This window comes from Petaurus breviceps, unplaced genomic scaffold (genome assembly GCF_028583685.1).
Source record: "Petaurus breviceps papuanus isolate PSGF00001 unplaced genomic scaffold, PetGlider_PUasm1.0 37, whole genome shotgun sequence".
In the NCBI taxonomy this organism is placed as follows: domain Eukaryota; kingdom Metazoa; phylum Chordata; class Mammalia; order Diprotodontia; family Petauridae; genus Petaurus; species Petaurus breviceps.
Genome location: NW_027186296.1, coordinates 93,346,932 through 93,363,459, shown reverse-complemented (window position 1 = coordinate 93,363,459; position 16,528 = coordinate 93,346,932). Strand labels below are relative to the sequence as shown.

The window sequence follows — 16,528 nt, the reverse complement described above, 5'->3', positions numbered from 1 at the left end:
AGAACTGTGAAAACAGAAAAGCATTTTGGTAGAAATTTAGTTTAGACCAGAATCTTACAGTCAACATGGCAGTATAGAATGCCAGTAAATACAGAAGTAAATCAAGGATGCCCTTTACTCACTGTGATAAAGTCCCAAGAATGCTAGAAACAATAACAGAAAGAAATTAATGGCATAAAAATAATCAGAGACAAAACTACTCCTATTTTCTGATGACATGTTGGTTTACTTAGAAAACCCTGAGAATCAGCAAATAAACTAAATGATACCAAATAAACAAATGATCTGAATATTAAAGATCAGAACATCAGAAAATTTGAAGAGTAAGATGACTATTTTCAGTGATAGCTAAGAGGAGAATTTTTAACCAAATAAGATACAGAAATGATTACAAAAAGTGCAACTGATAATTTTGAACCCATAAATTGAGAAGCTTTTTCAGGAGCAAAATCAACAAAGCCAGGAAAAGAAGGAAAGCTGTCAAATGAGGAAATAATTTTTCATTAATTATCTCAATGAGTCTGATGATCAAAATGTAATGGGACAGTAGAGGTACCCTGCTTCTATACATCAGCTTACCACAATGGTAGTCCCTGGTTTGTCTACTTTGTCCAGAGGCTGAAGATTTCACCCTGCTCTCTCCTTTTGGGCCCCTTGACTTGGGGGTATTTCTGTTTCTGTTATGTTTCATACATTCTTTTCACTTTCAGATGAGACTTTGAAGGCAGGATTACAGGCAAGATGTTGTAGCCAGTCAGCCTGGCAGAGAAGCCCAGAGAAACCAAGGTGCCTGGAACTCCAGCCTGAGATGGGTTTTTGACTTGGAATTTGGGACTGTGTTCTATTGGAACTGAACTAAACTATGAACCTGAATCAAACTTGTTGGGGTAGTAAGTTTGTATATTTTGATTAAACCTTTGAAGTAAATAATGCTTTGTAAAGGATAGTTCAACTGTTAGTGGTTAAATGGAACTGGGATGCAGCAGACTGACCTTACACTTGAAAGAACACTATATGTGAGGGCTAGAGTCATTGGCAAAGAGTTTAGGACCTAGATGCTCCTAGTCCTGTAAAGGTATCAGACCAGGGTTGGGGGAGGTAGGGGAGAAGAGGTGAAATGTAACAATTAGCCTTTAGGTAGTGGGAGGCCAGGGTAGTCAGTGTTACATAGATATATAGGGAATTAACATACAGAATTTAAATATTAATATATATGGCATAGGACTATACCCCCACTCCCTCCTCCCCAAAAAACCACAACTTCAATGGATCCTTGCATTGCTAGAGTATATCGTCTTTTATGTTGATCCAATACCCCATAAATAACCTTCATGATTATTCTGGACCTGGATCTCTGTGTCCCTCCCTCTGACTGGAAGTCACTGCATTTAAGGACAGGCTGAGCAGCTCTTCATTTCCTGACACACTTCACTTCTTTGGACTTCTTGATCACACCCCTATGGCAGGTACTGTCTCTCCTCCCACCTCTTCCCTCCCCTCTTTTCAGCTTCCTCTCAAGTGCTGTCTTCCCCATTAGAATGTAAAGTCTTTGAGGGTACCTTTTTGCTTGTATTTGTATTTCGAGTACTTAGCACAGTCCCTGGTATATAGTAAGTTCTTAATAAATACTTATTACTGACCAACCTCCATACAAATGTAATACTGAGCAGCCAATGAAAACTCTGGCTCTGAAGCCCCTTGCTACTTTTCTCAGCTTAAATGTGTAACACAAGGTAGGTAATAAGTTTTGTTAATCATAGGTTAAGTAATATCAACTTAACACTAAAGATTGCAGGATCCATAACTCTTGCAGGATCCGATAAATGCAAAAGCATTGATAAAGCACATAAAATCAATATAAATATTGAAAGAATTAGACACAAATGGGTGTAACCACCTATATGTTACAGGGAGTTATCTAATATTTCCACCAATCCTACAACTCCAACATATTGGGAAAGGGACTTAATAGTCACTTAGGAACTCATACAGTCCAATGGTAAAATACCCTAGGGTAGGGGTTTCAGTGGCCTGTGAACTTGGAGGGGGCAGGAATGGGATATGTACTTTTACTTTTATTAATCTTTAGTTTCCTTTTGTAATTCTGTATATTTTATGTGATACATTTAAAAGACATTATTGCTTATTCATAAACCTGGCCAGATGGGTCCATGATATGAATCAGGGTAATGAATTGTTGGAACCTCTCTAGACCCAGACTTTGGAGTTCCAAGAGGATGTTCAATACCTAGCCACACATTTCCTTTTGATCCCTCAACTGCTTTTTAAACTTCCTGCCTATCAAAGATTCTCTACCAATCAGAATCTTCACTCGGTGATTGCCTTTGATCGGTGAAGGGATTCTGATATATCGCCTTCTGGGAAAAGTAGTGCAAGAAGTATGCGTCTCTTCTCCCTCCCACGCATCTTCTGTGTGAAGCAGAACATGTGCCAGAAACAAATTTCAGAACACATAAATGAGTTACTTTTATTAGATTGTTTCATCGTTCGTATTCCCAGCGCCTAGCACAGAGTGATTAATAAATGCTAGTTGATTGAATTCCACTAACCTTTATGTCCACCCATTTCATGCTGATTGTTCATTCTTAAAGTTCACAAATTTAGAGCTTAAAGGGGCCGTTAGAGGTCATCAGTTACAGCCCATTCATTTTCTTTTTTTTTTTTTTTTCAAATTTGGAAACTGAAACACAGTGAGGTTAGCTGATTGGTCCAAGGACGATGTGGGTTCAAATCCTTAGACACTTCCTTAGCGGTTGGCTCTGGGAAAGTCAACCTTGTTCAAATGAGGTTTCATTATCTGTAAAATGATAGCAATACCTTATGCCTTAAAGGATTGTAATGAGGTAATACGTTAAATACTTCACAAGCCTTAAAGCTCTGTGATAAATGCTAGCCAGCTATTAGTGGCAGCTACAGTATCATTTGAACCTAAAACCTGTGACCCCAGGGCCAGGACTCGGTTTGGAGCACCCGTTCCATCCATTCCTACTCAATCCAAAGATTGCAACCCTTTGCTCAAGAACTGGCCATTAAACAAAACGCCAGATTCTAAATACAATGTACGCGGGCTTCATTCGCTTCGTTCACCCTGGGCCTGGCGCTTGTAGCTCGCCCTTACAAACCAAGCAAGTATAGCACCCAGTTTCGTCCCATGACAGCCAGTGCCCTCCTGGGGCTGCTTGCTCCGCATTACTTAGGGGTTGTCAGGGCGGTGGTGGGGAGGTGACTGTCCTTTTTCGAATCTCACCCAGGAACCTAGACTGGAATTTCCAACCTTAGAGGAGGACGCAGGTCCCAATGACCCCAATGTGCCGAGAGTTTGTCCCAGCACCTCCTTCTCCACTGGCGGCAGCAGCAGCAGCAGGGAGTGACGGAGTTGACGACCCACTGAGCGCACAATGTTGGGGAGGGGCCATGGGGCGAGGGGCGGGGCCTGTGTGTAGGATCATTCTGCGGGCCCTGGCCTGGGTCCAGGGGAGCAGAGCCACGCCTACTCCAGCGCCGCCGCTATTTACTGCTAGCTCGGGGACCCCGGTGGGTGAGACTCCCCCACCACCCCTGTCTTGTTCCTGCACCCTTTTCCTTCCCTGCCCTGTGACCTCTGCGCTTTCACCTTCCCAGTCTGCTGTTTTAGGATCCACCCCGATTCCCCATCTCCATCCCTACCCCACCCTATCTTCACCCCCAATCCTCCTTAGCTTCGCTCTCTCTAGTAGAGGTTTGCAAGAATCTTCTCCCTCTTAGAGAATGCGTTCTCCATTTCAGCCGCTGAAATGTGGAGGAATATGTCCATGAATTCCTGCCCTCGCCTAAAAGTATGTGTAACAAATAGAGGTTTTGTGTTCCCACACCCCTTAAGTGGTTTAATCCTCAAAACAGCTTAGTGACTTAGGAAAGATGACACACATACTCATTTTACAGAATGAAAAAAGAAAGTCTTAGAGAGGTGAGGTGTTTTCCCCAAGGTCACAGAGCTAGTAAGTGTGGGAGGGAGCCCAGACTTGAAGCCAGGTGTTCTAACCTCGAGGCTAGTGGGTTTTCCTTTTTAGGGGAAAGGACCTTTATAAACGCAGGTCGGTTTGGACGAATGCTGCATGCATGTTCTTGGACGTCGGCCAAGTTAGTTCCTCTCTTTGTACATTGGCATCATAGGAGATTAGATTTAGAGCTGGGAAGGACACCCAGAAGCCATCTAGTACAATCCTATCTTTTTACAGATGAGGAAACTGAGGTCCATAGAGGATAAGTGATGTGGGCAATTGACAACACAAGCAGTATCAAGGTCGGGATCAAATTCTCAGACTCTAGACAGTTGTACAACATTGCCCCCATCTGTAAAATGAAAATATTGGTCTTAAGTCCCTTTCGAGTTCTGATAAATGCTTCTTTGCAAGGTTTGGAGAAGGGGGCAGGGATATGTCCTTGGAGAAGGAAATAGAGATGAAGAGCAAAGGATCATCTATCAGATCTTGAAAGGGCTTAAGACCAATATTTTATGGTTAGTTGCCGACTGTTTTCAAACAGAGGCTGAATAACTAACTACTACCCTCTTGAGAATTCATACATTCAGTAGGGCTTTCGACCAGATAGATCACTTTGAGCTTCAGTTATGATACTGTGTGATTCTAATGAATGCAAGTATTTCCCTATGGCGACTTAGCTCCTTTCACTCTTTGCAAAGCACTTTTACATTCATGATCTCACTCAGTTTCTCTATAATAAATATGCTTAGAGGGAGACCTGCAAGTTAATTGGGGTTAGCTTTGGGAAAGCCATAGCCATGCTGATAAGAAACATAGGCAGTGGTTCACTTGCATTGTAGTTGTAGGGCGGTGCTCAAAACAGAACACACTGGTATTAAACAGTACTTACAATCAGCAAACTTTAATAATATAATCAGCACAACTGAATAATTTTACCCCAAGCACATTTTTATTCATTGGCAATAGAGGACCCGCTCCACTCCACCAACAAAGAAAAAAAATTCTCCAGAGAAGCTTCATGACAACCTAGAACAGTGGAGAAAGCATAAGCCTTGGAATCAAGAACACCTGAGTTCAAGTTCTACTGATTATGACCACAGGAGAACCATTTAACTTCTAGTGCCCGCAGGCATCTAAAAGACTATAAATTAAATTCACATTGCTCACCATCATTGAAGAGAGTTGCTACATTGGCAGTGGTTCACATCCCTGGTATAACCAGAAAAAGAAAGGATAACCAGGATCTTCTTCTTGTGATTCCTTTTGTGTTTGGAATGATTTCTTTATTATCCCTTGATCATGTTTCTCTCACCCCTCCCCCAACTTCCACTGCTAGAGATGTTCATTTTAACCAGACCTCATGTAGATAGAATGATAAAAATAGAAATGTATGTAGTCCAACTCATCTTGATTTACTCCACTAACATACATAACACTCTTCTTTTGGGGAAGGCCATCAATTAATCTTATTATTAAGACAACAACCCACATGGGTACTTGGGGGATTTGCCCCACTTATGAGGATTCCTGCCAGCCACTTAGGATTCCTCCATCCCAATTTTATGTCCCTCAGGGTTATTTCTAGATCCCCAGTGACACACAATCATAGATCCCTATAAAATCAGAATATTAGAACTCAAAGGGACCTTAGCTAAAGTCTTGTTCAGTTCTCAAAATTTGCAGAGCAGAAAATAGAGAGAGAGAGGGAAGTTTACCTGAAGTCACATATGAGCAGAGTGACAGAGCTGGGACTAGAACCCAGATCTCCTGACTCCTATTCAGATGTTCTTTATTAAGATTTTCATCCATGAGTCTAGTAAAGAAAATTCGTTGCTAAGTTTCCCCATCTGTAAAATGGGGATAATAAAATTTCTTCTGTCTTTCTCTCAAGGCTGTGGTGTGAGGTTCAGATAAGATAACATATATGATGAAGCCTTTGGGGTACAATAAGGCACTACAAAGGTGCAAGTTATTATTATTGTTATTCTAGGGCTGCTGACTTAACAAGAAACAGATGTGCTGTGCATTGAAAAGCCCAGTTCTCCCACCCTCTTGAAGAAAGCAAGGTAAGGCACCCCAAAGGGGTGTGCTTCGAGACAATAGGACACAGTGACAATCTACCTTCATGTTTTCTCTAGCCTTGTAGAGCTCAGCTATTTTCATTTGTTTGTTATGGCTCCCGTGTATGTTTTGAATCATGCCAAGGAAATGAGCTTATTAATTAAACTACTTTAAAATTAAGTTTTCACATTAAATTTGCTTTGTAAGAGAAGCCAACAGCTTAATCTATAGTTAAATATGTATCTAAAGACAGTTACCTCCTGATTTTTACGGACATAAGTAGCCTTGATTATCAGAGGGCCAGATTCACAATTGTACCAACCATGCCTGTTTAATCTTTGTGGACCTTTCATACCTAGCACAAGGCCCTATAGATTGTAAGTGATCATGTTCATTGATTTAATTTATTTCAAGAAAACATCGACCCAGTTCAAGAAAACATGGACCCATCACCAGTCTTTATGAGAAACCTTCCAGTTACACCAGGATATGGAGGTAAGTGATGGATTCCTTTGACAATTGTGATTTTGTTATAAGGAGAGGACTTAAAATGTGTCATTAGAAGGATATTTAAGCATATCATCTTTGGGTAGGATTTTGAGTAGATGATCTCCACTGTCCCTTTCCACTCTAGATCCTAAGATTTTTTTTTTCTGCCTTATAGTAACTGCCAGTTATAGAATCAGCATGGTAGTGTACAGTGCTGGGCTTAGAGTGGAAAAGATTTGGGTTCGGTTCCTGCCCCTGCTTCTAGCACTTACTATTCAGCCTCCTTGTTGTGCCTTAGGCAAGCCCCTAGAACTTATCAAAGTATAGATGAGTGGCATCTTCCTTGCTGAAGGTGAGAGAAATACCACTACTCTGGAATCACTGGTGTTTCTTGTATGGCTAATAATTGCCTTGTAATGAGTGAAACGAACAAAAATTTGGTATCTTCTAACAGATAGCAACAAAGATTTCTTTGGATACATCAGGTTGATTTTTCTCAGAGCTGCTTCATTCCCAACTGATGACTTGCCCCAAATCTTTCTGCATCATAAAAAATTTGTCTTTGTGGGAGGACAAGGACAGATATAAATACCACCAGTAACTCAGGATAGATTGTAGTTATTCAATTTTATGCTTTTTCTACTAGCAGAATTTTAGTTCTGTGCACAACTACATACCAATCAAGATAGCATTTGATGGTGATTGAAAATAATAGCTAATAGCTAACATTTATATAGTGTTTACTATGTGCCCAGGGACTGTGTGCTAATCACATTACAATTATTATCTCATGGGTATAGCATTAAAAATTCTACTTATTTAAACTAGATTAACTGGAAACTCTCCATGGGCCGGGGAGGGGGTAATGTTTGCGTGTCTCATTTGTCTTTGTACCCAGAGTCTAGCACAGGGTCTTGCATATACAGAGGAGATGCTTAATAAATGTTTGCTACTCCTCCAGTACCCCACATAACAATTTTGTGTTGTTGTTGTTAGTCATGTCAGTTGTGTCTGACTCTTTGTGACCCTATTTGTGGTTTTCTTGGCAAAGGTACTGGAGTGGTTTGCCTTCTCCAACTCATTTTACAGATGAGGAAACTGAGGCAAACAGAATTAAGTGGCTTGCCCAGGGTCCCCTAGCTGTTAAGTGTCTAAGGCGAGATTTGAATTCAGGAAGATGAGTCTTCCTGACCCCAGGTCCAGCACTCTATCCAGTGAGCCACCTAACTGTCCCCACATAATAATAGCTTCCATGTATCAACAGTGTGCAAAATACTTTTCTCAAAGTATATTATATTGAGGTATATATATATATGAAGTATATTGGGCAAATTTCCATTTTCTAGATGAGAAAATTGAGGATCAGAGAGAGAAGGGATGAGACTTGCCTACAACCTTCTAGTTTACAAAGTTGCAAGAGCCAAAATTCATTATCTAAGTCTCTTTATTCTAAAGCTAGTGTTGTTTCTTTGCACACGGGTCTGCCTCTTTGTCATTAGAGGAAATTGTTACCTGGAAAAGGAAGAATCCAGGAAGTAAATATAAGCATTGATAAAATAACTCAAAGTTCACCGTTATTCCAAAGATATTGTGCACTGTATGTGTGTGAGTGTTTGTGCGAGTATGTGTATCTTTGTGTTGGGAGCCTGGAAGGTGGGTCATCTGAAGGTCTAGTTCTATTCAGGTAAAAAGGGCAAAATAAGTATCTTCAACTAAGGCATATTTTTCTTTAGCTTTAAATTATGTTCTTAACATGTCTTTCCACATACCTTTTTATAAAAATATTGTTTTACTATGACAATATTATAGTGTTTAGAATTCATCAAGCCTCAATAAATAATTCTGTTTTACCCACGCTAATTTTAATGATTACATGTTATTTTGAGGAAAATGGTGAAAAATTGGTTAGGGGGTGTTTCTCACATATAACCCATTTACCTTTTTTATGTATTTGGTCTTGGCTTTAAAAAGACTGCAATTTCCTAACAGGCCAAAAAGAAAGATCCAAAATTGCATTTTGGAAGTGTCAAAGAAAATAAGCATTCTCTCTAAAAACATGAATAATTTCAGTGACTTCTCAGAACGATCATTTTGTCACATTAAATGCTCCCCCATTTTCTGTTAAGGTTGACATCAGGAGATGGACTCTAAAAGAATTATCCCTGTCATCATCTTTGTCAAAAAGGGACTTCCCCTCCCACCCCTCCTCCAAGGTCATTTCTCCCCAGCCCTGGGGAAAGCTACATAGCTGGGGAAACCACATTGCTGGTATTAACATTTATACAACAAAAATCGAACAGAGCTTTTGGCCATGTGAGAGATTCCAGATGTTGTTGGGTTTACCATTCACTGGGAACGAAGTAGAGTTATTGGTGACATTCTGTCCATTCCTTTCTAAGTTAAATACTGAATTACATTTATTTGGCTTCTATAGGTTATATTCCTCTCTGGATCGGCAGAATGGGTGCTTCTTACAACAGGGATACCAGTTACTGTATCAGAAAATTCAGAGACACAACTCAGAGATACAAAAATCAATTGGAGGCATTGAGATACCAAGTGGCCACTGCCGACAAACTACAAGAAATCTGTTCCAAGGAGACAGTTTTAAGGATGATACATGATTACTACCTCCGCCATCACCCAACTCATATAGGTACTCAGTTTTTCAACAAATTTTGCTATCGCTTGGTCCTAGAAGCAGACCCGTCAGCAAGAAACTGCCAGATCACTGAGTGAATGGAGGTTCATAAGTAAACGAAGGACACTTGAATAAACAGACACTAGGTGGTGAGGTGGATAAAGCATCTGGTCCTGGAGTCAGGAAAACAGGAGTTCAAATCCAGCCTCAGGCACTTATTAAATGTGTGACCTTGGGCAAGTCATTAAACTTCTATCTGTCTCAGTTTCTTTAACTGTAAAATGGAATAATAATAGCACCTACCTTGCACAAGGTTGCTATGAGGATCAAATGAGATTATATTTGTAAAAGTACTTCTCACAGTCCCTGGCACACAGTAGGTGCTATAAAAATCTTTATTCCCATTCTTTTCTCTAAATGGGAAAGCTTTCCTGAATAAGAGCAGGAAAGTTTTCAGAATCTTTACTTGTAAATATAAATTTTAAACCAGGTGGACAAAGCATTTCAAGTGAGAGAGTTAGCTGGTAGTAGGATTCTAATGTGAAGAAGACATTGGGTCAGGAGTTAGAAGAGCTGGGTTCCAGGGCCCGTTTTATCACTAATTTGCTATGTGACCTTGGACCAGTCATTTTACCTTAACTTCTCTGGGCCTAAGTTATAAGGACCCAGAGCACATCTATAAAATAAAGGTGTTAGATTAAATGATCCCTATGGTCCCTACCAAATTCTAATAGCTGATGATGATGATTCAAATCAGCCAATGTTTATTTCAACATCTATTGCAAGTTCTTAGTTGCTACAGGTTATACCAGATAAGTTAAACACAAAGCCTACATTCAAGGTTGTAATAGAATTTTATAACCTCTTCTTGCTGAGTTCAAATCTGACCTCAGACATTTACTAGCTGGGTGACCCTAGGTAAGTCACTTAACCCTGTTTACCTCAGTTTCCTTATGTGTAAAATGAGCTGGAGAAGGAAATGACAAACCATACCATTATCTTTGACAAGAAAACGCCAAAGGGGGTCACATAGAGTATGGCATGACTGAATAATTATTGTGCTTCCTAGAACCTCGACTTTGGCCTTTGAAAGGACTTAGAAAATTGTAAACTTACAAAATAAAATGACAACCCAATTTCCAACAGTTAAAGGCTCAGACATGAGTAAAGTAATAGGACTTGAGAGTGGATTCTTTTGAAGGGAGAGAAATAATGTTAATAACAGCTTGCATTTATATATAATTTTAAGGTTTGTAAAAGGGCTTTAATGTATTATTAGCTCATTTGGTGAAGTAAAAGTAGATTACTTGTAAGAGGTAAAATAGGAGATATAGCCAAGCACTGGGAGGTTTCATTGTCTAGTTCTGTAGTTCCAAAACTTTTCACTAAATAGTACATTTAATATTTTTATTTTTTATCTGGTTTTAAAATTCTTAAGTATTTTAAAATATACAGTCAAAAATATTATTGAAGAATCACTCAAAGTGGTTTTTTGACATATAGCTATCAATACTTACTATATTAGAAATTAAAATATCTTAGTATTATGAAGCCACACTTTGATAACTACTGGTCTAGTAGAAAGAGAATTTGGTCAGGAAAATAAAATTTCTGTCTCCAAATCAGACACTTACTATGTGAATCTTGGACAAGCCACTTCTCTGAGTTCCATTTGCAAAATGAAGACAATATTACGTCTATTTTCATCTTCAAAGAGTTACTGTAAAATGCTTTGCAAACCATAAAATTAAAGGTGGGCTTAGAGAGTAGGACAGATGTCCCAGAACATTGGTGGGAAGTATTCCCATTGGTTTATTGACATCTTTCCAGTTCTTCAAGTTCTAATATTATATCCTAAATGAAGCCTGCTAGAATTCTTCCAACTGAAAGCACATGATTAAAATTTTGATTTTTTTAAGCATTCGTTTCCCTTATTGTAGCCCTTGTGTATGTTATTCTCTTCATTCTGTCTTTGGTGCAAATCAGTTTATACAAATTTTCCCATGTTTCTATGCGTTTTATAATTTTTATAGCAGAATAAAATTCCATTACATTCATATACCATAATTTATCCAACCTTTCCCATTGATGTATATCTACTTTTTTTTTTTTTTTACTTCTATGAATAAAACTGTTTCAGTACTTTGGTATATGGGAATTTGGGGTCATTTATTTCTTTGGGGTATATGCTTAGTAATATGATCAAAGGGTGTGAAAAGTTTAGTAAATTTTTTCATTATTCAGAACTGATTTCCAGAATGAGTGGAACTATTCAGAGCTCCATAAATCCTGTATGGATATGTTGTTTTGCTACCGTCCCTCCACCATTAGCTCATTTCTGTCTTTTCCCATCTGGTAGTTTTGTTAGTAAAACTTGTGAGTTACTAAACATGCATTTCTCTCCTTATTAGTTATTTGGAGTACTTGTTCACGTGGTCCTTGATAATTTCCATTTCTTCTTTGTAAAACTGTTTATATCCATTGCCCAATTATCTGTTGGATTGCTGCGTTGTATTACGTTTTGGGATTTTTTCCCCCTTATTTTCACATAAACTCTTGAGTTTTGGTTTCCCCCAAATGAATTTCATTGTAATTTATCTTAATTCTTCTCTGTCAAATCTCCAGTTTGTTTGGCATGTCAAATATGTAAATTAAAGTAGGTAGTATAATCCCTTTAATTATATTGATTTTTCCTGATCATGGCAAAACCATGCCATAATTAGCATTAGGGGGACTATAGCTTTATTTTATATTGCAGTTATTTGTGTTAATGGTTTATTTCACTTTCTGGATTGTAAATTGCTTGAGGATAGGAGCTTTATCTTATATATATCCTCCAGAAACTCTTAAAATGCCTTGAACATGACAGATGCACAATAGCTTTTTGGGGGAATGTATGTTGAATTAGTTCTCAAAAGATGAGAAGAAAATAGATTGAATGTAGCTGTTAGTTAATCTAACTTGGAACTCTAAGGCTTTGTATAAGCAACCCCTACTTACAGTTACTCAATTTGAGAACAACTTGTACAAGTAAAGTTTTTTCTCATTCATATTTTTGTTCATATTTCTGTAGTGAGAAAACAGTATGGTGTAGTGGTTTGTAGAGCATTAACATGTAGATGAAATTGCTTATCATGAGTTCCCTTTGAATCACAGGTTCAGCAAAATATAGATACAGTGTGCAATAGATATATACATATACACATCACATATAATGTGTGTATACACACATACATATGTGTGTGAATATATACATATATATACATACACACATGCATACATACAACTTTTTTTTGAAGACTGGGTCTTCCAATTTCATCTAGGCTGGACATGAAGAGGCTGCTTTAAAGCCATCATCTCTTATTTCCCAATACAGGACATGAGGAGTGACTTGACCCGAAGAGAAATGCCAGTCTTATGTAGATGTATAGAATTAAGTATGCATTGATACCTGAAAACATGTCCCCCATCTTCCCCCTTTCTTTATCTTTTCTCATTGGAGTTACTGCCTCCTGACACTGATGTTTTTGTCCCCACTGTTGCTAGGAGCACAGAAGAAGGAATGGTTTTTCTCAGAAAGCATTTTCCCATTATAATAATGTTATACATTGTGATTTTATATAGTTGAAATAATATGTTAAATATTCTATTTTAGGAAATTTGTAGGTTAAATAAATTTTGGGAGTGGTGGGTAAGGAAATAGGAGCCTGATTCATATAGCATTTTACATTACTGGTAGGGGACTAGCTATTCTGGGTTAGGAAAAACCTATGTACATATACTTTGGGAAACGTATGGGATCTGAGAGCTGTTTGTACTGGATAATTCTAGGACTGTGGGTCTATAGGTGAAAAGGACAGGTGATTTAGAGGCTATATAATCACACACACACACACACACACCTCATCTGAAAATGAAACCTAGAGAGAGATGAAGTGATTTGTCCAAAATCAACACAGATCATAAGTGACAGAAGCAGGATTGGAATCCAGGTATCTGCCTCCAAAGTCAAGGCTTTTTCCATTATGGCATTTTCTTATATTTACTCACATGCATTTTGCCTATACTAATATGTGTAAATACTGTCTCCCAGAAAAATGTGAGGTCTTTGAGACCATGAACTGTTCTTCCTATATATAAGTCCTAGCACACTGCCTAACAAATAATAATTGCTCAATAAATACTAAGTGATTGATTGATTAAGTGATTTTTTTTTTTTTTTGCTTTTTGGAGGGCAGTTGGGGTTAAGTGACTTGTCTGAGGTCACATGGCTAGTTTTTATGGTTGATTCTCATATGGCAGATTTCCTGCCCTTCCATATGACTCCTGATGAATATATGTAAAAAAAATTTCTGAGTGACTTCTGAAGCATTTTTTTTTAATTGAAAAGCCTTTTTTGAGCATAGACCTTCTGGCTTAGGTCCTTAATGATTATCAGCTTGGACTTTTGTATCCTTAGCAATTTAACAGGGTGCTTGAGTATTGGTTGACTAGGGGTATTGCTTTTAGGTGTGATTTTTTTCTCTTTGCAGAAGCTGATCGTAAAAAGAAACCCCTACAGGAGCCCCCCATTCCTGGCTGGGCTGGCTACATGCCAAGAGCCAGGGTTTCAGAATTTGGCTGTGCTGCACGTTATCATGTGATGGCAAAACAGAGCTATGAAGATTTCCTAAATATAACAGAAACGCACAAGAGAGGTCCACTCAAACGATATCAAAAGTAAGACACCATAAGGAATTAGCAGTGGTTTGCGACAGGAAGCAGCATTTGAAATCCAAAGTAATTTGTTCATACTGCAAACGTGTCTATACTACTCCGCTACAGAGGTGTATGTGCTTTTTCCTCCCTGTAGTCAATACCCAGAATCTTGGAGGATAACTCCAGAAAGCAGTAAGATGTTCCCTTGTCCCAGTCATACTGGGGCTTCACTCTTCCTTGTGAAGAGAAGAAGGATTGATTGCAGAATTGACTGTCCTTAGTGCCAAATGAAGGGGATATCTAGCAATCCTGGGACTCTAGGACTACCTCAACTGGAGAGGAGATGGGGAGGGACTGGAATGGCTTCCAGTTGTATCGCACAATTCAGAAGGAGGAAAATCAGTTGGCTGTAAGTAAGATATGAAAGCACTCTGAGCATATTTTGAACCAATATTGTGGTTTCTATTTCAACTGCAGCCTGATGGAAGATAAGCATTTTAACACTGTCCAAGTACCTCCTGAGGTTTGCCCAGGATTTAAACCAAAATGTGAATGTAAGTATCCTCTTTTATTTTGAAAATCAGGTTGAACCTCTGTTTTCCACTGACATTCTCATTAGCTGGATCCTAGTCTTAATTTAACATCAGGGCTGCACACAGTGTTTTCATCATTGAATTCCATGCTAACAACTATTTATTTTCCAGATCAAGATTCCACTAGAAGACCCGGTGGAAGTGTCTCTGGAACCTCTGCACTCTATGCCTTTCCAACACCGTGTCATGGACCCTGCAGACCTAAGAAATACCTGGAACCACTACCTTGCACAGGCTATGCAGGGGGATAGGATGCATGGAACTCTTATCTTGCTCTTGACTTAAGCAGCTTCAGCCCATTGAAACACATGTATGTGCTCAAATGTCCTGTCTGCTTGAAATCTGGTTTCCCGAACTTCACACCACTCTTATGTGATCAAGACACAGTCACAATTGTCGACAGGCTATTCCACAAGAATCCATGCACCTGCTGACTGCACAATAAGTCACTGGCCATAAGCATTCCATGGGGATGCTATGATGAGCGACCACTCTATAGATTAATTCTGATCTTTTATTGTGTTGGGAATAAAAATGCCATTTCTCTGTGTAATGAGTGACAGGCTTCCCTCAGGTTCTTTGCCTTTGTCATGGCCAGTTTGAGGCCATAGGAAACAAGGTATAGTGGAAGAAGCTTTATGCTAAGAAACTCAAGACCTATATTATAGTCCCTGGTCTGACACCAATTTACTATATGATTTTGGATAAATCACTACTTCTCTTGGGGCCTTACTTGACATATTTGTAAAGTAAACTTCACCAGTGTGAAGATAGAGACCTTAACGTCCTTTTTAATTCTAAGATCTATAAACCAATGGTAAGTATAAAATATCATCCTAAAGCCTTGACATTGTACTTCATGTTCTGCTGTAGAATAGTTCCGTCTTTGGCTACCCTGATTTTAAATTTAAAATTTGGGGATGATAAATTTCTTTTTTAAAATTAATTCATTAAATCTTAATTTTCAACATTCACTTTCATAAGATTTTGAGCTCCAAATTTTCTCCCAATCTCTCCCCTCCCCCCACGCCAAGACAGTGTATAATTTTTTTTTTTTTTTTTTTTTTTTTAGCAATCGGAGTTAAGTAACTTGCTCAAGTTACACAGCCAGGTGTTTCTGGGTGGGTGCTAAGGGTCGGAGCCCGGATTGGATCCCCAGGTCTTTCCGACACTGGAGCTGGTGCTCTTACTTGCTGTGCTACCTGGCCGCCCCGACAGCATGTAATTTGATATAGGCTTTATGTATACATTCACATTGAACCTATTTTCACATTAGTCATGTAAAGAAGAATTAGAACCAATGGGAGAAACCACAAAAAAAAAAAGAAAAAAAAGAAAGAGCAAATAATACACATTTAGACTCCATAGTTCTTTTTCTGGATGTGGGACAGCATTTTCCATCATGAGGCCTTTGGAGTTGTCTTGGATCCTTGCATTGCTAAGAAGAGATAAGTCTATCAAAGTTAGTCATCATGGCACATTGTGACTGTTACTGTGTACAATGGTCTCCTGGTTCATCTCACTTCACTTAGCATCGGTTCATTCAAGTCTTTCCAGGTTTTTCTGAAGTCTTCCTGCTTATCATTTCTTTTTTTTTTCTTTTGCTTTTTGGAGGGAGGAAGGCAAGGCAAGGTCACATGGCTAGTTAAGTATCTGAGACTGGATTTGAACTCGGGTCCTCCTGACTCCAGGGTCATTGCTCTATTCATTGAGCCACCTAGCCCCCCTCTGCTTATCATTTATTATAGCACCATAGTATTCCATTACATTCATATACCACAACTTGTTCAGCCATTTGGTACCACAAAAAGAGCTGCTATAAATATTTTTGTATGTGTAAGTCGATATTATAAAATATCTGGGAGTCAAACTGCCAAAACAAACCCAGGAACTATATGAACACAATTACAAAACACTTTTCACACAAATAAGTCAGATCTAAATAATTGGAAAAATATCAGTTACTCTTGGGTAGACAGAACTAATATAATAAAAATGACAATTCTACCTAATTTACATATTCAGGGCCATGACCAATCAAA

At 38.7% G+C, this 16,528-nt stretch overlaps 1 protein-coding gene across 1 annotated transcript; it reads left to right on the top strand.

Annotated features, from left to right (window-relative positions):
- The first annotated feature begins 6,505 nt into the window (after positions 1 to 6,505).
- Positions 6,506 to 13,918, top strand: SPMIP5 (sperm microtubule inner protein 5). Its single transcript, XM_069097576.1, has 3 exons — positions 6,506 to 6,560; positions 8,989 to 9,210; positions 13,728 to 13,918. Exons 1-3 carry the CDS (start codon positions 6,506 to 6,508, stop codon positions 13,916 to 13,918), a joined length of 468 nt encoding a protein of 155 aa, XP_068953677.1.
- Positions 13,919 to 16,528: the final 2,610 nt, after the last annotated feature.

What these genes read in the sequence shown, in the direction of transcription:
- SPMIP5 (XM_069097576.1), top strand. Translation starts at nt 6,506, where the DNA reads ATGGACCCATCACCAGTCTTTATGAGAAACCTTCCAGTTACACCAGGA. An exon ending in AGTTACACCAGGATATGGAG is followed by an intron (nt 6,561 to 8,988) that starts GTAAGTGATGGA and finishes TGGCTTCTATAG; the next exon opens with GTTATATTCCTCTCTGGATC. An exon ending in CCATCACCCAACTCATATAG is followed by an intron (nt 9,211 to 13,727) that starts GTACTCAGTTTT and finishes TTCTCTTTGCAG; the next exon opens with AAGCTGATCGTAAAAAGAAA.